Source organism: Jaculus jaculus, chromosome 9, assembly GCF_020740685.1.
Source record: "Jaculus jaculus isolate mJacJac1 chromosome 9, mJacJac1.mat.Y.cur, whole genome shotgun sequence".
NCBI classification, from domain to species: Eukaryota; Metazoa; Chordata; class Mammalia; order Rodentia; family Dipodidae; genus Jaculus; species Jaculus jaculus.
Window position 1 is genome coordinate 111,593,150 of NC_059110.1, and position 22,397 is coordinate 111,615,546.

Here is a 22,397-nt window from a genome sequence, read left to right on the forward strand (position 1 = left end):
TGGTGCTTGCACATAAATAACTTTTAAAATATTTAAATTTTCATTTTATTTTATTTATTTGACAAGAGGTAGAAAGAGGAAGATACAGACAGAGAAGAGAGAGAAAGAGGAGAGAATGGACACACCAGGGCCTTCATAAACTGTAAACAAACTTCAGATGCATGTGTCACCTTGTGCATCAAGCTTACATGGGTCCTGGGGAATCAAACCCAGGTCCCTTGACTTCTCAGACAAACGCCTTAACCGCTAAGCCATCTCTCCAGCCCTAAAAATATTTTAAAATAAAGAATATTGCAGGACATGGTGGTGCATGCTTTTAATCCCAGCATTTGGGAGGTGGAGGTAGTACGATCACCGTAAGTTCGAAGCCAGCCTGAGACTTCATAGTGAATTCCAGGTCAGCCTGGGCTAGAGTGAGACCCTACCTCAAAAAACCAAAAAAAAAAAAAAAAAAAAAAAAATACACACACACACACACACACACACACACACACAATCAGGGCATGGTACTTTACACTTATAATTCCAACACTTAAAAGGTAGAGGTTAGAAGATTTTGACAAGTTCAAAGCCAGCCTGGTCTCAAAAAACAATTAATTAGTTAATTAAAAATCAAGCATATGGGGCTGAGGAGATGGCTCAGTTGGTAAAATGTCCACGAAACAGGCTTGAGGACCTGAGTTTGGCTCCCCAGCACCAATGTAAGTGCTGTGCATGGCAAAGCACATCTGTAACTCCAAAGGGGGAGATAGGATGATCCTCAGAGGCAAGCTGGCTTAGGTAGACTAGCTAAATAGGTGAACTCTGGATTCAGTGAAAGACCCTGTTTCAATAGAAGGGAAATTGAGGAAGTCACCTGACGTCAACCTCTGGCCTTGACACATATGTACATAGATGCACCCCCCACACACATTAAAAATAAAAAAAGGGGGCTGGAGAGATGGGTTAGTGGTTAAGCACTTGCCTGTAAAGCCTAAGGACCCTGGTTTGAGGCTCAGTTCCCACGTAAACCAGATGCATAAGGTGGGGCATGTGTCTGGAGTTCATTTGCAGTGGCTGGAGGCCCTGGAGTGCCCATTCTCTCTCTCTCCTCTCTCTTTCTCTCTACCTCTTTCTCTCTCTATTGCTGTCAAATAAATAAATAAATAAAAACAATAAAAAATTTAAAAAATAAAAAAGGGGCCAAGTGTGGTGGTGCATGCCTTTAATCCCAGCACTCCGGAGAAAGAGGTAAGAGGATTGCTGTGAGTTCAAGGTCACCCTAAGACTACATAGTGAATCCAGGTCAGCCCGGACTAGAGCAAGACCCTACTTTGAAAAAAGAAGCCCCAAAAATAAATAAATAAAAATAAAAAAATTAAAAGGGGTTTGGAGAGATGGCATATAACAGTTAACGTGCTTACCTGAGAAGCCTAAGAATAGATGTTCAGGGCTGGAGAGATGGCTTTTTGGTTAAGGTGCTTGCCTGAGAAGCCAAAGGATCCTGGTTCGACTCTCCAGGACCCATGTAGCCAGACGCACAAGGGGGTGCATGCATCTGGAGCTCGTTTTCAGTGGCTAGAGGTCCTGATGTGCCCATTCTCTCTCTGTCTGTCTCCTCTCTCTTCCTCCCTCCCTCTCTCTCTGCTTGCAAATAAATAAAATAAATTTAAAAAAACACACGTTCAAATCTACAGGCCCCACATAGCCAAAGGCACAGTGATACAAGCATGCAATGTCGCACATGAATACAAGGGGCGCTCTCACATCCGCAGTTTGCTCACAGCTGCTGAAAGGCCCTGGTGCACTCATTCTCTCTCTCTGCCGATCCCCCACCCCTCAGCAATACAATAATATGTATGGAGAAATGGCTTCGAGGTTAAGGCACTTGCCTGTAAAGCCAAAGGACCTAGGTTCAATTCTCTTGGACCTATGTAAACCAGATTAACAAGGTAGCACATGCATCTGCAGTTCATTTGTTGCAGCTGGAGGCCCTGATGCACTCATTCTCTCCCTCTCTACTTGCCTCTTTCTCTCTCTCTCAAGTAAAAATAAAAAAATATTTTAAAAATAAAATAAAAAAAAGATGAATATATCGGGCTGGAGGGATGGCTTAGAGGTTAATGCATTTGCCTGCAAAGCCAAAGGACCCAGGTTCAATTCCCTAGGACCCATGTTAGCCAGATGCACAAGGGGGCGCACGTATCTGGAGTTCGTTTGGAGTGGCTGGAGGCCCTGGCACACCCATTCTTTCCCTCCCTCCCTCTCCTGGTTTCCCTGTCAAATAAATAAATAAATAAATAAATAAATAAATAAATAAATAAATAAATAAATAAATAAATAAAACATTTTTAAAAAGAATACATCTAGGAAGATATATATGAAAATGAAAATAGTAATGCCTCTGGGGAAAGAAGAGAACAAGGGGAACTGTGAGCCCAGGTAAAGGGGAGGCAAAGGGCAAAGGAAAATTTTCATTCTTTTGAAAAGTTCAAAAGAAAAAAAAAGTAGAAACAAGCTGGGGCATGGTGGTGTGCGCCTTTAATCCTAGCACTCTGGAGGTAGAGGTAGGAGGATCTCTGTGAGTTCAAGGCCAGTCTGAGACTCTGAAACTAGTGAATTCCAGGTCAGCCTGGGCTAGAATTAGACCCTACGTGGAAAAAAATATTTATTTGTGTGTGCACACGGACACCCAGAGGCCAGGGTCGATTGCCACTGCAAGTGAATGTCTATCTGGCTTTACATGGGTGGCTAAGGAACTGAACCCAGGCTTAGTAGGCTTCGAAAGCAATTGCCTTTAATGGCTGAGTCATCTCCACAGTCCCAACAGCCTTCATTTTTTCTGTTACTCCCTCCCCTCCCCACAAGGTGGGCTTTTATTTTAACCAAGGCTGTTTTGGGACTCTCTCTGTAGCCCCAGGCTGGCCTCAAACTCATGGCAATCCTCCTACCTCACCCTGCAAAGTGCTGGGACTGAGGTGTGCTGTGGGCATTCCACTTGCAAGCTTCTGGGAAATCCTCCTGTTCTGCCTTCCCTTTTGCCACAGGCAACTGAGATTCCAGAAACCCGGACAGCTTGTGATGACTTTTAGCTGTGGGGCCTGGGGATTCAAACTCAGGTACTCAGAGTTGTGGGACGAGTGTTTTATCCACTGAACCATCTCCCCAGCCCTATTCTTGTCGTTATAATTGTTTTTTTTTTTTTCTTTTACCATCTGCATATGTCTTCAATTAAAACAAAGAAAACGCAAAAAGCCCAATTTCATGTATGGGTAAACGTTGAGTGAAAGATGATGAGATCATGTCTTAATGACAGCAGGGAAGGAAGCGATTGGGAAGTGCTTTGGGTGGGGGGGTAGAGAGGGCCTTTGGGGGTGAAACCAGCCTGGCCAGAAGGAAATCGCCCTGTAAACTCCCGGGGCAGATGGTTCTCAGAACACTCAGTGCAAAGGCTGCAAGGCAAGAACAGGCCTGACATCTTTGAAAAGTAGGAACACTGCCTAGGGGCCCGGAATGCTGGGAGATGAGGCAGCACCCAGAGGTCAGCCCTGTGGGGTCTTGCTGGTCAGTCTGGTGGAGGTTGCAGGCAGTGGAAAGCCACAGAGCCTGGAGGGAGAATATTATAATCTGATTTCTGTTTAAAACAATGACTTTGGCTTCTGTGGAAAAGAAGCACTGTGAGTTTGAGGCCAGCATGAGATGACATAGTGAATTCCAGGTGTCAGCCTGGGCTAGAGTGAGACCCTACCTTGAAAAACCAAAAAAAAAAAAAAAAAAGAAAGAAAAGAAAAAAGGATAGGAGCCTGCAGGCTGGTGCTTTAGCCCAGAGAAAGCGAGACAGGAGCTCAGATCCCTCGGTGGTAGTAGAAAAAGCATCAGTATAGTGAAAGATAAGTTGATAGATGGTTTATTTATTTTGTAACAGAGTATCACTATGTAGTCCAGGTTAACTTTGGACTTGACTGCCTCAGCCTCCCAAGTGCTTGGATAAACAGGTGGTCACCACCACAGTTTAGCAGTCAAATATCCTTATTTTTATTTATTTATTTATTTATTGGTTTTCCGAGGTAGGGTCTCACTCTAAGCTCAGGCTGACCTAAAATTCACTATGTAGTCTCAGGGTTGCCTTGGACTCACAGCGATCCTCCTTTCTCTACCTCCGGAGTACTGGGATTAAAGGCGTGCACCACCACACCCAGCAAAAAAATAAAATTATATATATATATATATATATATATATATATATATATCTTTCATTTTATTTATTTGAGAGAGAGAATGGGTACACGAGGGAGGGCCTCTAGCCACTGCAAACAAACTCCAGATGCATACACCACCTTGTGCATCTGGCTTATGTGGGTACTGGGTAATTGAACCTGGGTCCTTAGGCTTTGCAGGCAAGTGCCTTAACCAATAAGCCATCTCTCCAGCCCTGACATACTAATTTATTTACAAGTTAAGAGAGATATAGAGAAGAGAGACAGGGAATGGTGTGCCAGGGCCTCTAGTTGCTGCAAATGACCTTCAGATGGATGCCCCACTTTGTGCATCTGGCTTTATGTGGGTACTGAGGAATCTAACCCAGGTCGTTAGGCTTTGCAGGAAGTGCCTTAACTGCTGAGCCATTTCTCCAGCCCCAACAGATCTCTTATTTTTTTATTTTTATTTTTTGGTTTTTCGAGGTAGAGTCTCTCTCTAGCCCTGGCTGACCTGGATTTCACTATGTAGTCTCAGAGTGACCTTGAACTCAGGATGATCCTCCTGCCTCTGCTTCCAGAGTGCTGGGATTAAAGGCATACATCACCATGCCCACTAATCTTTCTTTTTTAAAAAAGCATTTTATGCTGGGCGTGGTGGTGCATGCCTTTAGTCCGAGCACTCCAGAGGCAGAGGTAGGAGGATCACGTGAGTTTGAGGCCACCCTGAGATTACATAGTGAATTCCAGGTCAGACTGAGCTAGAGTGAGACCCTACCTTGAAAACACCCCCCCCCCCAAAAGCTTCTTATTTAAGCAAAGAGAGATAGTGAGAAGAGAAACAGTGAAAATGGGCCCTCCAGGGCCTCTAGCCACTGCAAATGAACTCCAGACACATGTGTCACTTTCTGCACCTGGCTTTACAGGGGTACTGGGGAATCAAACCTGTGTCATTAGGCTTTGCAGGTAAGTGCCTTAACTGTTGAGCCATCTCTCCAGCCCCGGTACATCTTTCAAAAATACTATTATTTAGTTATTTGCAGAGAGAGAGAGAGGGAGAGAAATGGGTATGCCAGGGCTTCTTCCTGCTGCAAGTGAAGTCCAGATGCATGCATTACTTTGTGCATCTGGCTTTATGTGGGTAGTGGGGAATCAAATCCAGGCCACCAGGCTTTGCAAGCAAGTGTCCTTAACCATTGAGCCATCTATCCAGCCCAGCAGTAGTCAATAGATCTTAACGAATGACTTGATAAGAGCCAGGTCTAGTGACACAGGTCTGTGATCCTAGCTTTCAGGAAGCTGAGACAGGAGGATTATAAGCTCACAGCCTGTGTAGGCTACAGATTGAGTTTGAGGCTAGACTGGGCAATTCAGTGAGGCTTTTGGTCTCAAATAAAAAAAGAAGGTTGAGGGCTGGTGAAATGGCTTAGCCATTAAGGCGTTTGCCTGCGAAGCCTAAGGACGCCGGTTTGATTCCCCAGGACCCATGTAAGCCAGATGCACAAGGGTTTGCAGTAGCTAAAGGCCCTGGTGCACCCATTCTTTCTATCTGCCTCTCTCTCTTTCTCTCTCTGCCTCTTTCTCTCTCTCTGCCTCTTTCTCTCTCATAAATAAGATATAAAATAAAATATAAAGAAGGCTGAGAATATAGCTTAGTGGTAGAGCACTTTCTTAGCATGAACAAGGTCCTGGATTCAGTTCCCAGTATTGAGCTAAAAAAAAAAAGAGGGGGATGGAGATATTGCTCAGTGGTTAAGGTGCTTGCCTGCAAAGCCAAAGGACCCAGGTTCAATTCTCCAGGGCCCATGTAAGCCAGATGCACAAGGTCATACATACATCTGGAGTTCATTTGCTGTAGTTAGAGGCCTTGAAGCACCCATTCTCTGTCTCTCTCTCTCTCTCTGCCTCTTTCTCTCTCAAATAAATAAATGAGTAAATAAATAAACAAAAGACTGACTAGGGCTGGAGAGATGGCTCAGCAGTTAAACATGCTTGTTGACAAAGCCTGCCAACCTGATTAGATTACCCAGTACCCGCATAAAGCTAGATAAATGAACCAAGTGGTGAATGAGTCTGGAGTTTGTTTGCAGTGGCAAGATGCTCTGGGGTGCCTATTATTTCTTTCTACCTCCTTACAAATAAATAAGTAAGATTATTAAAAAAAGAAAAAAAGAAAGAAAGGAAGGAAGGAAGGAAGGAAGGAAGGAAGGAAGGAAGGAAGGGAAGGGCTGGAGAGTTGCTTAGTGGTTAAGACACTTGCCGATAAAGCCTAAGGACCCAGGTTCAATTCCCCAGTACCCACATAAGCCAGATGCACAAGGAGGCACATGTGTCTGGATTTTGTTTGCAGTGGCTAGAGGCCCTGGTACATCCATTGTCTCTTTCTATCTGCCTCTTTCTCTCTCAAATAAATAAAAAAGTATTTTTTTTTTTTAAAAAGATAAGAATTAACAAGGTGGGTTCAGTGAATAAACTGGAACTGGAATTGTACTCCAAATTAGGACTTCATGATATCCATACATTTCTAGAAGCTTCCTAGCCTTCTCTTTCTAAATCCAAAAGTAAAAGGTAAGAGTGTCCTCAGTCACACTCCAGTGGTCTATATCTCCATCAGTGGGTGAGGCGAACATGGGGTCCTAAAGGCTCCAGTGGAACAGTGGGGTAGGTAGGGGACGACCTGGTGCTTATGAAAGAGAAGTCTGCAATCTAAGAGAGGAACGTCTGGGGCTGGGAAGAAGACTTAGTGGTTAAACGTGCTTGCTTGAGAGAGGAATGTCCAAATGGGGCTCTCAAGGGATATGTAAGAGAGCTTAAGAGGTCATTATGTCCACACCAAATCCTAAAACATGTCAGAAGCTGGATGCCACAGCACATGCCTCTTACCTAGGAGCCTGAAGTGACAAGATGGCTTGAGCTTAGATTAGAAAACATATCAAGATCCTATCTCAATGACAAAAACAGGTCTGGAGAGATGGTTTAGTGGTTAAGGCACTTGCCTACAAAGCCAAAGGACCCAGGTTTGATTCCCCAATACCCATGTAAAGCCAGATGCACAAGGTGGCTCGTGCATCTGGAGTTCCTTTTCAGGGGCTAGAGGCCATGGCATGCCCACTCTCCCTTCCCCTCTCCCGCTTTCTCTCTCTCTGCCTCTGTCTCTCACATAAATAATAGCTTTAAAAAAAAATAACTTGATCAGGAACCATTCTATGCAATGCTCTCAAATTTTAGATGGCAAAGTAAAAGCTTTATTCAGACTGCACACAAAGCTACTGTCTGAGAGATCCTTGACGAGTTAAATAGGCAGTGCAGAGGGGCCGACAGTGAGACTGTCAGATACCTCCCACACATGGGTCAGGATGGGCGCTCCACGTGCTGCCTTGTACATGCATAAAATCCAGGAAAGTCCTCACACAGAGATGTACTTTTGGGGCTGGAGAGATGGATCAGTGGTTAAGGTGCTTCTCTGCAAAGCCGAAAGACCTGGGTTTGATTCCCCAGTACCCACATAAAGCCAGATGCACAAGGTGGAGCATGCATCTGGAGTTTGTTTGCAGCAGCTGGAGGCCCTAGTGTGCCCAGTCTCTCTGCCTGTCTGTCTTCTCTCTCTCTCTCTCTCTCTCTCTCTCTGCTTGCAAATAAATAAATAAACATATTTTTAAAAAAGGGGGGCGGCTGGAAGAATGGCTTAGTAGTTAAGGCATTTGCCTTTAAAGCTAAAGGACCCAGGTTCAGTTCCCCAGGACCCATGTAAACCAGATGCACAAGGTGGCACATGCGTCTGGAGTTTGTTTGCAGTGGCTGGAGCCCCCCCCCCTCAAATAAATAAACAAGTTTTTTTTTTTTTATTTGTGAGCAACAGACAGAAAGAGGCAGATAGAGAGAGAAAGAGAGAGAGAGAGAGAGAGAGAGAGAGAGAGAGAGGGAGGGAGAATGGGTGCACCAGGGCCTCCAGCCAATGCAAACAAACTCCAGATGCATGTGCCCTCTTGTGCATCTGGCTAACATGGGTCCTGGGGAACTGAGCCTCGAACTGGGTTTCTTAGGCTTCACAGGCAAGCGCTTAACCGCTAAGTCATCTCTCCAGCCCCAACTTTTTGTTTTTAAATGCACTTTTGTTCTTGTAAAACTGCCCTGAAAGGCGGAGACAACTCTGGGGCTGAGGGCTGAGGGCCTCCGTTCCTGAGATGGAGATGAGAGGAGCTACTAAGGAGCCAGCATGCCCAAGGTCAGTCCATCTGGAGATTGGGTACTGTCCTTGAGACTGGGGCTAACCCTGGACCAGCGGGTGGCCTTCTAGTGTTAATCTATATATGTTTAAAAATGGTCATTTTACTTCCCATTAGCTTGTGCGCCACATCGCTCTATGCCTCCACCTGGGTACTTCTCTCCTCCTGTAAAACCCAACTCTGAAGCAAGTACTTGCCTCTAGGAAGCATTCACACACAAGTGCCAGTGCATTCCTCTTGCACTGGAGTCCTTTAGGATTTGCTGCTTCAGGCCAGTCTCTCAAGTCTCTCCCGGGCTCTCTAGGCTGCGGGCGGCAGCCCCGGCCCGGGCGCAAGCTCACAGTCACAGCTTCCTAACTAGTGGCCACCTCCCGTCAAGCTGCTGTCTTCAGCCAGCCACCACACCAAAATGACACTCTGGAACTAATCAGGAAACCTGCAGGTTGTAAGAGGAATTCCACCCTTTCGTCAAAGGTGAGCAGGGACAAGCCTTGATCCAAGAAGGTCTGCACTCAGCCTCAGATTAGGTACAAACCAGGATTTTTAAAGTTAGTTATCAGAAAAACCACCTTAAAAGTTAGAAAAACAAATGCCCTTGCCTGTAAATTATGTATCATTAACAGCTAAGTAAGAAGGTTCTGCTAAAATAGCTCACCACAGGACTCAGTGTGAACACAGCCAAACACTTAAAAACTATGACATCAAAAGTAGAAAAGGCCAGGCATGGTGGCGCACGCCTTTAATCCCAGCACTTGGGAGGCAGAGGTAGGAGGATTGTCATGAGTTCAAGGCCACCCTGAGACTACATAGTGAATTTCAGGTCAGCCTGGGCTAGAATGAAACCCTACCTCGAAAAAAAAAGGAGAAAGGGGAGAACATTAATTTGATTAAGCTGAGTATTAGTAAATAATAATAACGTTGTGGCTCATGCTTGCAATCTCAGCACCTGGAGGCTGAGGTAGGCAGGTTGTCATGAGTTCAAGGCCAGCCTGAGCTATACGGTGAGACTGTCTCAAAAAAAGAAAACAGAGCCAGGTATAGTGGCGCATGCCTTTAATCCCAGCACTCCAGAGGCAGAGGTAAGAGCATCGTTGTGAGTTCGAGGCCTCCCTGAGACTACAGAGTGAATTCCAGGTCAGCCTAAGCTACAGTGAGACCCTACCTCAAAAAACCAAAGAAGAAAGAAAGAAAGAAAACAGGGCTAAAAGAGATGGCTTAGCAGATAAAGCATTTGCCTGAAAAGCCAAAGGACCCACATTCAATTCCCCAGGACCCATATAAGCCAGATGCTCAAACGAGCTACATCCTCAACCCTTGGAAATAATTTTTTTTAAAGATAGATGGAGAGATTTCTCAGTGGCTAAAGGCGCGCTTGCCTGGAAAGCCTGATGGACTGGGTTCAATTCCTCAGTACTTTACATGGGTAAAGCCAGATGCACAAAGTGTCATATGTGTCTAGAATTTGTTTGCGATGGCAAAAGGGCCTGGTGCACCTATTCTCTCTCTCTCAACTAACAAGCTAACTAACTAAATAAATAAATATAAAAAATAAAAAAAGAAGCCAGGAGTGGTGGCACACGCCTTTAATCCCAGCACCTGGGAGGCAGAGGTAAGAGGATAGCTGTGAGTTCAAAGCCACCCTGAGACTACATACTGAATTCCAGGTCAGCCTGGGCTACAGTGAGACCTTCTCAAAAATAAACAAACAAATAAATAAATAAATAATAAATTAAATAAAAAGAAGAAGCTGGGTGTAGTGGTGCATACCTTGAATCCCAGCTCTCTGGGGAGGTAGGAGGATCATTGTGAGTTCGAGGCCAGCAGAGAACTACAAAGTAAGTTCCAGGTCAGACTGGGCTAGAGTGAGACCTTATTTTGAAAGAAAAATAAAGAAGAAGGTGGGGAGCAACCTTAGGAAGGACCACTTTTCTTTTCGGAAACTTCTAAATTATTCTCCTTCGGCACTAAGAAGTCCTTGGCCTATGGGGAGCACTCCTTCCAGCTAATTAATCCGTGCAAACACTCCTTTAACAAGTTGTGCCCCAGCTCCAAGGCCCTGTGGGGTAGGGCCCTGGCTTGTGGCCTAGACCTCGGACTGTGGACCGGACTGTCTCCTCCCTTTTTCTGTTTGTTTTCAGTCCTCTGACCCCAGGCTGGATGGTGAGGTAGGCAGAGGGGAGGAGACTATAGCAGCAACACAGACCACACACACACACACACACACACACACACACACAGGGCCTCCTCTACTGCCTCAGGCTGGTCAATGATTGACTGACATTTCATAGGCCACTGGTTTCAGACCCTAGCCTGGTGACCCTTCAGGTCACTTCTGTAAGCCAGAGCCCCTTCCTGACTCGGTCAGTAGTCCCAGAGAGCTTCCCAAGGGCACTTCAGGCATTTTGCCCTCTGTCTTGCAGTCACTCCACCCTGTCCTCCATCTCCATCGCCACAGGTCCCTTACTGGACCCTTCTTGCAAACTCTCAGTCTCCAGTATCCCCCTTTCTGTTACAGGCTTCCCCCACCCACCCAGTCTTTGTCCCTCAGACACAGACATCCTTTTTCTTGGCTCTCCTTCCAGGCCGAGCAGGAGGGGACAGTTAAGCAGAGAATCGAATCTGCAGCGCCCACCCAGACACCCCCCCCACCCCCTCTCCCCTTCCTCTCCTCTTGTCAAACCAGACAAGGTTTTTTCCTCTTCCTTCCCAGCTCGGAATGAATGCACTCTTTCTCTTTGGGAAGCTCGGCCCTCCAGAGCCTCCTCCCCAGGGCGTGAGCTGTGACCCCAGCTCCTCCCCGCAGCCCCCCCTCCTGTCGCTCAGCTCCCCGGCCCCGCCCTCCCCGCAGCCCACCGGGGCGGAGCTCCGCGCAGCCGCTGCCTGCGGTGGGAGATGCCCAGAGGGTGAGCTCGCTCGGCACAGAGGGAAGGAGCGGGGCGCACGGATGGAAGGACCCCCGCGGTGGCTGCTCCGAGGAGTCACCCCCGTCCCCCCTGCAGGGGTCCCAGGCTCATGGTTTCTCTCCTTTGGAGATCATACTTAGAGCCGGAGCTTCCAACGGCTCAGTTCCCAGCTCAGCTCGGCGACCTCGGAAAGGAACCCTAGGAGCCTTAGGGGTCCTCTTCTGCAACAAGAGAAATGCTAACACCAGCCTCCCGCAACCTCAGGGTCTCCTGAGATGACCACTGCGGCTGCAGGGCGCTGCACTGTCCGGGTCCAAGGGAGGCCTGTCCCCCCTCAATCCCTGCTCAGGCCGTCCTCGACCGCTTTCCCCCAGGGGACTGGCTGGAGCGTGGGAGGAGACCGGCTGAGGGAGAAGGGACACCTCTAATCTGATCCCGATGGTCTCTCCAAGGACGCATGTCCACTTTCCCAAATGCCAAGCCCATCAGCGTATGACTAACAAGTGACCCACTGCTCCAGGTTCTCTCCCAGAAGAGCTGAGAAGGCCCAGGTCTGAGAGGCGAGTCCCAGACTGGATGAGGGGACCACTGTGAGGATCTGTCCCTCCCTTTTTTTTTGGTTTTTCGAGGTAAAGTCTTACAGTAGCCCACGCTGAACTGGAATTTACTATGTAGTTTCAGGGTGGCCTTGAACTCAAGACGATCCTCAACCTCCTACCTCTGCCTCCCGGGTGCTGGGATTAAAGGCGCGTGCCAGCATGCCTGGCCCACAAATTTTTTTATGTTTATTTATGATAGAGAGAAATGGGCTCACCAGGGTCTCCAGCCACTGCAAATGAACTCCAGGAGCATGCGCCACCACATGGGTTCCTGGGAGTGGAACCTGGGTCCTTAGGCTTCTCAGGCAAGCCAAGCGCCTTAACAGCTAAGCCATCTCTCCCCTCCCCCTGAGGATCTGGACTTTATGGGAGCTCAAGTATTTATGTTGGCCTAAAAGGTCCTGGGCAAATTACTTAACTCCTTTGAACCTCAATGTCTCTCAAATGGTGATATACATATATAAATATATAATACATATATATGTGTGTATTTATTTTATTATTAACTTTTTTACGAGGTAGGGTCTCGCTATAGTTCAGGCTGACCTGGAATTCACTATGTAGTCTCAGGGTGGCCTCGAACTCACAGCGATACTCCTACCTCTGCCTCCTGAGTGCTGGGATTAAAGTTGTGCACCACCATGCCAGGCATCAATATATATATATTTTTATTTATTTGAAAGAAGGAGAGAGAGAGAGAGTGGGCACGCCAGGGCTTTCAGCCACTGCAAATGAAGTACAGATATATTTGCCACCTTGTGCATTTGGCTTTATATGGCTACTGGGGAATCAAACCCTGGTTGCTAGGCTTTGCAGGCAAGCGACTTAACTTCTGAGCCACCTCGCCAGCCCTATTACTAAAGTTTTTTGAGACAGGGTTTTGTTAAATATTCCAGCCTTACCTCAAATTCCCAATCTCTCTGCCTCAGCCTCCCAAATGCTGGGAATATGGGCATGTCCCTCCACTCTCAGCTCAAAGCAGGGATATCGATGGCTATCTTGTGGGGCTGTTCCAGCACATGATAGTATTTCTTGAACGTTCCTGACAATGATACAAGGAATAACTCCATTTTACATCATCATGTAGGACAGGACATACATATAAAACCTCACTTGAGCTGAATATGCTGTTTCATACCTATAATCCCAGTTCTTGGGAGGCTGAGGCAGGTGAATAGCCATGAGTTCATGGCTAGCCTGGGATATAGTGTGAGACTCTAACTCAAACAGACAAAGAAAAACAAAACAAAACAAAAAACTATCTCCGACTTACTACATGTCATATGTTTCAGTCTTTTCTATTCCATTTTTTTCTTTCTCTCTCTCATACATGCTAGGTAAATGCAATACCACTGAGTCTCATGTCCAGCTTTTCCATTCTACTTAAAAAAAAAACATATTTTTATTTATTTATTTGAGAGAGAAAGAGGCAGAAAGAGAGAGAGAATGGGCACGCCAGGACCTCCAGCCACTGCAAACAAACTCCAGATGTGTGCACCCCCTTGTGCATCTGGCTTACATGGGTCCTGGAGAATCAAACCAGAATCCTTTGGCTTTGCAGGCAAACACCTTAACTGCTAAGCCATCTCTCCAGTCTCCTCATTCTACTTTTTGTTTTTGTTTTTGTGATTTTGAGGCACAGTCTCACTTGATCCAAGGCTGATTTAGACAGTCTGAGACAGAGAATTTTTTTTTCCAAGGTAAGTTCTCCCTCTAGTCCAGGCTGACCAAGAATTCACTATATAGTTTCACGGTGGCCTGAACTCACAGCAATCCTCCTAGCTCTTCCTCCCAAGTGCTGGGATTAAAGGCGTGTGCACACGGGGCACTTTAGTCTGTAGTCCAGGCTAACCTCTGACTCTGGTGATCCTCCTACCTAAACTCCCGAGTCCCAAGTGCTGGCATTAAAGGTGTGCCCCTTCACATCTAGCTTCATTGTGCTTTTTTTTTTCCTATTGTTGTTGTTTTTTGTTTGTTTTTATTTTTATTTATTTATTTATTTATTTATTTTCAAGGTAGGGTCTCACTGTTGTCCAGGCTGACCTGGAATTCACTATGTATTCTCAGGGTGGCCCCGAACTCATGGCGATCCTCCTACCTCTGCCTCCCGAGTGCTGGGATTAAAGGCGTGCGCCACCACACCCGGCTGTTTTTATTTTTTTAATATTTATTTTTATTTATTTGAGAGAGAGGAAAAGAGGCACAGAGAGAAAGAGAGAGAGAGAGAGAGAGAGAGAGAGAGAGGCATGCGCCACCACACCTGGCTTATTCTACTTTTTATGAAAGCAAGACCCGGCTGGGTGTAATTGTGTACCCCTGTGATCCCAGCACTCAAGGGGAGTGTACAGCCTTGAGGCCAGACTGGTCTGCGAAGTGAGTTCCTAGTCATTCAGGGCTACCGTGTGAAATCCTGTCTCAAAGAAAAAAAAAAGAAAAAGAAAAAAAAAAAAACAAAGAAGGAGAGAGAGGGAGAGAAAGGGAGGGAGGGAGGCAACGATCTGCATTGTTAAGGATAAGCTTTAAACCCCTCATTTTCATGCATGTGCTCAATTTTGAATTAAGAGCTTTGCATCCTCTCTTGGAGAACCTCAAATTCTACAAGCTCTCATTTCCACAAAACTTGGCTCTGTCTCAGAAGATTACTAAACCTGGGACTATTTATTGAGCAAGTGTTATGTGTCAGGTTCTACACCGCTGAGCGCTTCTGGGGCGTTTTCTCCTCTAACCCCTGGCACAGTGTGCTAGATGCTATCTTACAGATGTGCAAACTGAAACTCAGAGGCACTCGGTCACACAACTCGTATGTGTTATGACTGAGATTTGAACTCCAGTAGCCCCAGTCTCTGGGCCGCATATTCTCCAGCTTCCTAGTGTGGAAGTGTCTGCCCAGGACAGTGCTGAGCAATGGAAGCAAGTCAAAAGAAAGACAAAGTCTTCCATTTTTTTCTCATTCCCAACTGGTGTCTCTCACTCCCTCTTAACCAACATACATTGTGTTCTTGGCTGGAACGTTCCAACTAGCGTTGGTACATGTAACAAACAAAAAGTAAGGATGCAAGTCGAATTTGAATTTCAGATAAACAAGGAGTAATTTGTTAGTATAAATATGTCCCCTATAATACGTTCCTGGAATTTCCAACAGGAACATGCTTTCTTTTCCACCTCCACCTCTGTCACCAGACCTTAGGATTAGGGTCAGGGATTCCAGATATGATGGAGTAGGAGATATGGGAGGCACTTTGTCTGAAATGAACTGGGGGATGAATGTCTCCATTAAGGAACAGGGGGGCTTCTCTTCCAAAGATGGACAGAGTCCCTTCAATTTGGATTTGACTATCTCCTCTAAGGTCTGTAGGTTCCTTATGGATCATGCTCTTCTTTTTTTTAAAAAAATTTATTTATTTACGAGGGGTGGGGGAAGGGAGAGAATGGGCCCTCTAGGACCTCTAGCCACTGCAAATGAACTCCAGACACATATGCCAACTTGTGCACCTGGCGTACTTGGATACTGGGGAATCAAACCTGGGTCCTTAGGCTTGGCAGGTAGCAAGCATCATAACTGCTAACCCAGCTCTCCAGCCCAAGATCATGCTTTTCATTCAACCTGGAGATACCCATGGGATTCGAACTGACATCCCAGAGAGTCCTATCGATCATTATTAGTTAGACACACCGTCTTCCCTGGCTATCGATTTTACCTAAGGATTTGGTGGGAGACCCATTATTTGATATTAAATAGGTGTGTGATGGAATCGGACGCTAACTCCCCAGTCATGTTCAAGCGAAAACCTGAGACCTTATCAAACAAGAGTTCGGGATGGAAGCTTCAGAGTGGGCCTAGACTCCCAGGGGAGGGGTGTGGGACCACTCCCACCTCCGAGTTTAGGAAATGGGTGACCCAGGCATCCAGGCGATGAGGGACGCACCCAGGCCTGCTCCGAGAGAGAGAGAAAGAGAGAGAGAGAGAGAGAGAGAGAGAGAGAGAGAGAGAGAGAGAGAGAGAGAAAGTGAAGCTGAGAGCTGCCACTCCCAGACTTGCTGGAATGCAGTTGGAGGGGTGGGGGTGGGGGGGCGAGCCGGCAGCGCGCGGCTCCCAATCACGGGCGGCGGAGGAGGTGGAGGAGGAGGAGGAGGAGGAGGAGGAGGGTTGCTTGAGGAAGTGCGGCATGAAGTTGTGGAGCTGAGATTCCCCGCCGCCGGGACCGAAGACAGCCTAGGAGAAGCTCCGCGGGCCGCCCGCGCTCCCCTTCCCAGGCGCCCCTTCCGGCGCTGCGCCCGGGCTCCTGCCCTCGCCGCGATCCGCGCTCCCTGCCCGGTGCAGCTCGAACCATGGGACCCGAGCCGCTGTGAGCACCATGGAGCTGGCGGCCTGGTGCGGTTGGGGGCTCCTCCTTGCCCTCCTGTCCCCCGGAGCCGCGGGCACTCAAGGTGGGTCTAGGGTGCGCGTGTGGAGGAGGGGGTGGGGGGAGTGGGAGAGGACGCAGTTGCCGCTGCGCCCCGCGCCCACCGAGCCACGAGCTCTCCGCGCAGCGTCGGCGGGTCCCGGGGGGCGGGGGTGGGTTGCTCGGAGCCGCTGGGCCCTCGGCCAAGAGGGGACCAGAGGAGGTGGATGGAACGGGAGGGGTGCATTCCCACCGAAGACCCACACTCCCAAGTCCCGACGACCTCATTGTAGCACCCGGGCGCTTTGCTTTGCTTTCCCCGGCGCAGAGAAGCTGTGGGAACCGAACGGGGAAAGTTCTTTGAAATTGAGCAGAAAAGTTTTTTGTTTTTTTTTTTTTTTTCCCCCGGCGGAGGGCGTATTGCGCGGTGTGAGCTGCGGCGCGCGCGTGGACGGTCCCCCTCCCCAGTCCCCCGCCTCTCCGGAGTCCCCTCGCGCTTTCTCAAAGCTTTTCCACTTGGCAGCCTCCGCCTCCGGACTGGACTGGGCTGGATGCCTTAGGGGTCCCCTCGGCTCTGCCCCTCCCCCTCCCGCCCCGCCCCCTGCCGACCGTGGGCTTCGGTGACTGCGGCTTCCAGCCGAGGAGGAGGAGGAGGAGGAGGAGGGGTGGAGAAAGTAACCTGTCTCGCCCAGCGGGGAGGACCACCGGGAGGAGGGTCCGCTGTAGAGTGACTACGTGCTGGGGTCAGGGTGGCCGGGTTGGGGGGAGGGACAGGCGTTTGTTTTGAACAGTTTTCTTTTCTTCTTTTCTTTCCTATGCTGGGAATGGAACCCCGGGCCTCGCGCTAGCTATAGGCAATGCGCCCTACCTCCCAACTACGCAGCCCATCCCCCCTATAGTCTTGTTTTGAACATGATTTCCTTTAGGGTCATCTTAGGGACTTTGGTACTTTCGAAGAGCTTGGGCCTTGGAGGGTGGTCGTGTGTTTCTTGGTGTCCACTTCAAAGTGGGAGGGGCTCCCAGGCAGTGGAGAGGAGGGAAGAGAAAAGAAGTAAGGCCAGCAAGGGGTAGACAGAGGGATGGAAGGCTGCTCTGCGGTCTCAGAAGGTGACCCGGGCCGTGTGTATCGTGACCCATCTGTCCATCTTTTCTGCAAGTGTTAAGGCTGCGGAACTACTGTGCCAGGCTCCGTGGGTGATGGTTTATATGTGTTTCTTCTTCAGTCCTCAGAACTATCTCATCGAACCCCCAAGTAGGCTTTTCTTGGCATTTCCCAGGTAAAAATCAGAGCTGGAGGAGGTCAAGCATCCGGTTAAGTGATGTGTCCCAGACTGGACTCCAAGCAGCTGATTTGAAATCACAGTATGAGCCCACCCCGGACAACGGAGGGAATCGCGGGGTGCTGGGGGAGACACAGTGAGCCGGTTCTGGGAGCAGTGGGAAGTTTCCTTCCGTTAGGGAGTCTGGACAAGGGCTGGCTGTCATTGTCCGTGTGTCCCCCACGGGTCCTCTGAGTGCATTGCTTTGCTGTCTATGGGGTGTCCTCACGTAGGTCCGAAGCTGTGTGTGTCTCATGGTTTTGTGTTTGCGTCTGGGCTCTGTGTTGCTGAACAGCCATCTCTTTGCCAACTTAGGGGCACCCACTGAACTCTGCCCTCTCCAGGAACTCCCTCTAGGTGTAGGGCCAGAACTGCTGTAAACAGTGGGAGGTGGCCCTTGCCTTCTTGCTGAGTAAACCTCTCTCCCTTTCTTAGCCCAGCATCCTCACCTCTGACCTTCTGGTGAAAGGGACAAGTTCCCTCCTCACCTTAGCCTGGGACTGGAGCTGGTGGGAGGGACCTTGTGCTAGGGAGCTAGAGTCTGAAGGGTGGGCTGTCTGGACTGGGGTGAGGAGTGGCTCCTTGAGTGTTCACCCCTCAACGTGTACTACTGGGTGCAGAAGAGCAAGACAGAGGGTGGCATGCAGGGAGTAGTTGAAAAGCACTGGACCACCCAGCCCGAGGTTGTACCCTAGACCTGGGATCTAGGGCAGGAATCAGGGGCAGGGGAGAGATCTGGGCAAAGACCTATATAGTTAGGATGTTGGTGGGATCCTTTCTGAGAGAGCAAGGTTTTCCGAATTGCTGCAAACACGTCCCTTTAATCTTGCAGAGTTCACTCATATTTTGATTCTTCCCAAATCCTCCTTCTGGTCTTTCTTACCATATTTAGAGAAAATACTCATTTTTAGTAGTCCAAAAATAATCAAGGGGCTGGAGAGATGGCTTGGTGGTTAAGGTGCTTGCCCTGTGATGCCTAAGGATCCAGGTTTGATTCTCCAGGTTCCACGTAAACCAAATGCACAACGTGGCGCATGCATCTGGAGTTCGTTTGCAGTGGCTAGAGGTTCTGGCTTGGCCATTCTCTCTGTGTGTCTCTAATAAATAAACTTATAAAAAAATGAATATTAAAAATTAGTCAAATAAGAGAGTATCAGATATAAAAAGAAAAAACATATTGTATTCCAAATTCAAATGGAAAGGGCTTTATATTTTCTTCTCTAGCCCAGGCTGACCTTGAATTCACTATGTAGTCTCAGGAATTCACTATGAACTCATGGTAATCCACCTACCTCTGCCAGCTGGGATTAAAGGCATGCACTACTCCAGCCACCTTTTGCTCTTTTTATTTTTTTAAAGTTTTTATTTATTTATTTGACAGAGGAGGGGGGTGCAGGTAGAGAGAACAGGTGCACCAAGGCCTCTAGCCACTAACCTGTTCATCTGGCTTCATGTGGGTACTAGGGAATCAAACCTGGGTCCTTTGGCTTTGCAGGCAAGCGCCTTAACTGCTAAACCATCTCTCTAGCACCATTTCTTGCTTTTTAAAGCGTGTGTAGCGTGCTTCCTGCCCAGCAGATTCTTTGCCACAGAGATCTTTATTTCACCTCTGTGCCCATCCTATGAAGTAGGTGCACACGGACGGGGTAACTGAAGCTGAGAGAAATCAAGGGACTTATCAAGGCACCCAGGCATTTCTGGACTCTGATGAAGGGTACTAAGGGTTGGTCAGAGTCGTCTTGTTCACCAGGAATGGGTTGAGAAAGCCTTGGAGCAGCACTCGTCTGTTACCATGAGCGTGGCTTTCTCATCCGCTAATGCTGGCTGGAGAACTTGAGGTCTTTTTCTGGCTGCGTAGTACTCTCCCTTCCTGTCCAGCTCACGCCTGCCTTCCCAGTGTGGCCAGGGATGGAGGGCAAGAGGGCGTAGAGGCCACTGGCGTGAACAGGACTCTGGGTGTCGAGGCAGCTGAGGGACCAGTGTGGTTGAGCTGTGGGGGAGGTGTTGCTGGGGAGTGCCCAAGGTAGTTGTTCTGCCACTGGGTGATGGATGGAATGATCTAGAAGGAGACCTACCCCCCAGACACCCCCCCCCCAACACCCACCCTACCCTCCACCGATTGTGAGCTCCTCTGGAGTGAAAGCCCTGTTGTTGCTAAAATACCCATCTCCCCACCCCTGGGAAAAGAGTCCCAGTCAGAGAGATGTTCTTGCTCCGGAGTGGGAGAATTGTTATAGGTAACGTTTGGGTTGCCTCCGGTCTGTTTACAAAGCCTCCCTATGTTTACAGACTGCCTTCTCCGTTAAATCTCTCATAGATCTCTCCAGGGAGTTAGAGTTGTTACCGCCAAGTTTAAGGTCAGTAAATAGTCACTGAGTTGTCAACCAAATCACAATCATGGCTGGAGACAGATAAAAGTGAGTTCGCTTCTGTGCTGGAGGTCCAGGCACATGCTCCAGGTCACACCGAAGAGGCTGAACTTCCCTTCTGACCTTGAAAAGCCCCTGAGCCCACCCTCTGCTCTGTTATCAGATTGATAGACCATATGTGGGTGGTGGGTGAGTCCTGATGTCACTTGAGTAGGTTCTGGCCCCTGACTTAGGTTGGGGTGAGGTGAGCTTTGGGGATATATGTCATTGTAGAAAATGTTGGTTTTTATGTCCTGATCAAAAGAGCAGTTGGGGGCTAGAGGTGGTAGAATGCTTGCCTAACATTCATGAGGCTCTGTGTTCCAGAACTGCAAGTCAATGAATGAATGAACGAATGAGTGAATGAATAAATAAATAAAGTAAGAGAGACAGACAGACAGCTGAGACCAAAGGCCATTTGGGAGACAAGAACCCATTTGAGAAGCCCTAGGGCTGGGGCTGAACCCTGACCACTAACATTTAGCAGGAAGGACCCGAAGGACTGTGGCCAGCTTTGAGCGGCGAGGTGGCTGCTGCCCCTTTTCAGTTTGAGGACTTTTGACTTAGCTTCATTGATTCGGTGATTCAGCAGACACTTGTCCGGTGCCTCTGGGCTGGTACTGCTTCACAGTGCCTTTGTTCCAGAGAGTTGGACGATGAGGGACATTTCATCCTGGAGGCAGACATCACCCCTGTATAGCATTCGAGCCTCTGCTCCTCCCCACCCCAAGAAATTGCTGATGGGACACGGTGGCCTGTGGGGACTGTGGGGAGGACTCGCCGGCAGATTCTGGTAAGGAGGGGGCTCGTAAGGGTGCCGGAGGCCGGAAGGTGTCCAGAGGCCTTCTTGGCCTCGTGTCTGCTTGGCTCCCTGGGAACAGGTCTCAGGGTACCAATTTTACCACCTGTCTGCAAACACTTTTAAGTGTTACTCAAATGGGCCACAAATCAGATAAACAAACTTGCTGGTGGGGCAGGGCCGCTGCCCACGTTCTGACCTCCTGTCTAGCGTAGGCACCCTGCCCTCCCTGCCTGGACCTGTGTGTTTATTGGTGGCCTCAGAGAGCCAGGGAGTCTTTACGTTTGTGTGGGATGTGGCGTGGTGTTTGTGTGTTTGTGTGCGCAGTAAGGCTCAGTGGAAGGAACCGGGGCGGGGTGGGAGGCAGACCTGAGTCCAGATCCTCTCTCTGTTGCTCCATTACTCATTTGCTTTTTTGTCTTGTGATGCTGGGAATGGAACCCCAGGCCTTGCACGTGCTAGGCGGAGCCTGCTTTATGACCTTGGGAGGGTCTAACCCCTGCCAGCCTCAGTTTCCCTCAGTGTGAAATAGAGGCAGCAGCCCCAGGTTCTGGAAGATGGGAGGTTCGGCTATGTATACAGGATGCCCTCATCTTGGTTACCATGGTGACTGTTGTTGTTTTTCCCGTTACTGGGCTGCCGCAGCTGGTGTCCCCTTGGAGGCAGCAGGGGGTAGACCTCCGCAGGGGGTGGGCCCCTGTCCCAACCCTGCTGTCCCTGTCCCTCGTTTGGTCAGGCCTGGGGTCTGGGCCTGGAGACAGCTGTGCCTATAAGCAGCTGAAGCTGTGGTGCTGGGGGAGGCCCTGGCAGCAGGGCGTTATTTTGGGCCTGGCCTGCCACCTCCAGCTCCTGTTTGTCTTGGGAGCCTGTTGGGGGGAGGGGCTGAGCCAAAGGAGGGGGTGCAAGTGGACACAGCATGGGGTGGAAAGGCCTGGCGGTGGTCTGTCCCCTCCACTCTGGAGATGGACCTTTGAGTTCTATTTCTGGCCTTCCCCTCCTCCCCTTTGCTCCCTTCCCTACCTGCCTAGTGGGAGGGCAGAGACCCCTGGGGGTGTCACTAGAAGGCCATCAGCTTGATATAGGCAGAACAGGAATCCGGAAACTTACTTGCAGGAGGCAGGGAGAAAGCTCTTTCTTTTTAATTAAAAAAATATTTTAGGGCTGGAGAGGTGGCTTAGCGGTTAAGCGCTTGCCTCTGAAGCCTAAGGACCCCGGTTCGAGGCTCGATCCCCCAGGACCCATGTTAGCCAGATGCACAAGCTGGAAGCCCTGGCGTACCCATTCTCTCTCTCTGTCAGTCTCAAATAAATAAATAAAAATGAACAAAAAAATAAGACATATTTTATTATTTATTTGAGTGAAAGAAAGAAGCAGATAGATAGAGAAAATGGGCACGCCAGGGCCTCTAGCCACCGCAAATGAACTCCAGACACATGTGGCACTTTATGTGCTTTACGTGGGTTCTGGGGAATCGGACCTGTGTCCTCAGCCTTTGCAGGCAAGTGTCTTGACCACTAAGCCATCTCTCCAGCCCCCTTTTGTTGTTGTTGTTTTTGTTTTTTTTTTGAAGCAGGATCTCACTCTAT

General features: G+C 48.7%; 1 protein-coding gene across 2 annotated transcripts in view; it reads left to right on the forward strand.

Moving 5' to 3' along the window:
- The first annotated feature begins 16,103 nt into the window (after positions 1-16,103).
- Erbb2 (erb-b2 receptor tyrosine kinase 2) overlaps positions 16,104-22,397 on the forward strand; it is a 30,607-nt gene continuing 24,313 nt past the window's right edge. The window contains exon 1 of one of the 2 annotated variants that reach the window (XM_045158024.1): positions 16,104-16,331. In XM_045158024.1, the coding sequence (XP_045013959.1) occupies positions 16,259-16,331 (73 nt within the window). In that variant the 5' untranslated portion in view covers positions 16,104-16,258. The remainder of the gene's footprint in view (positions 16,332-22,397) is intronic. The other variant, XM_004655469.2, reaches the window with a different exon arrangement.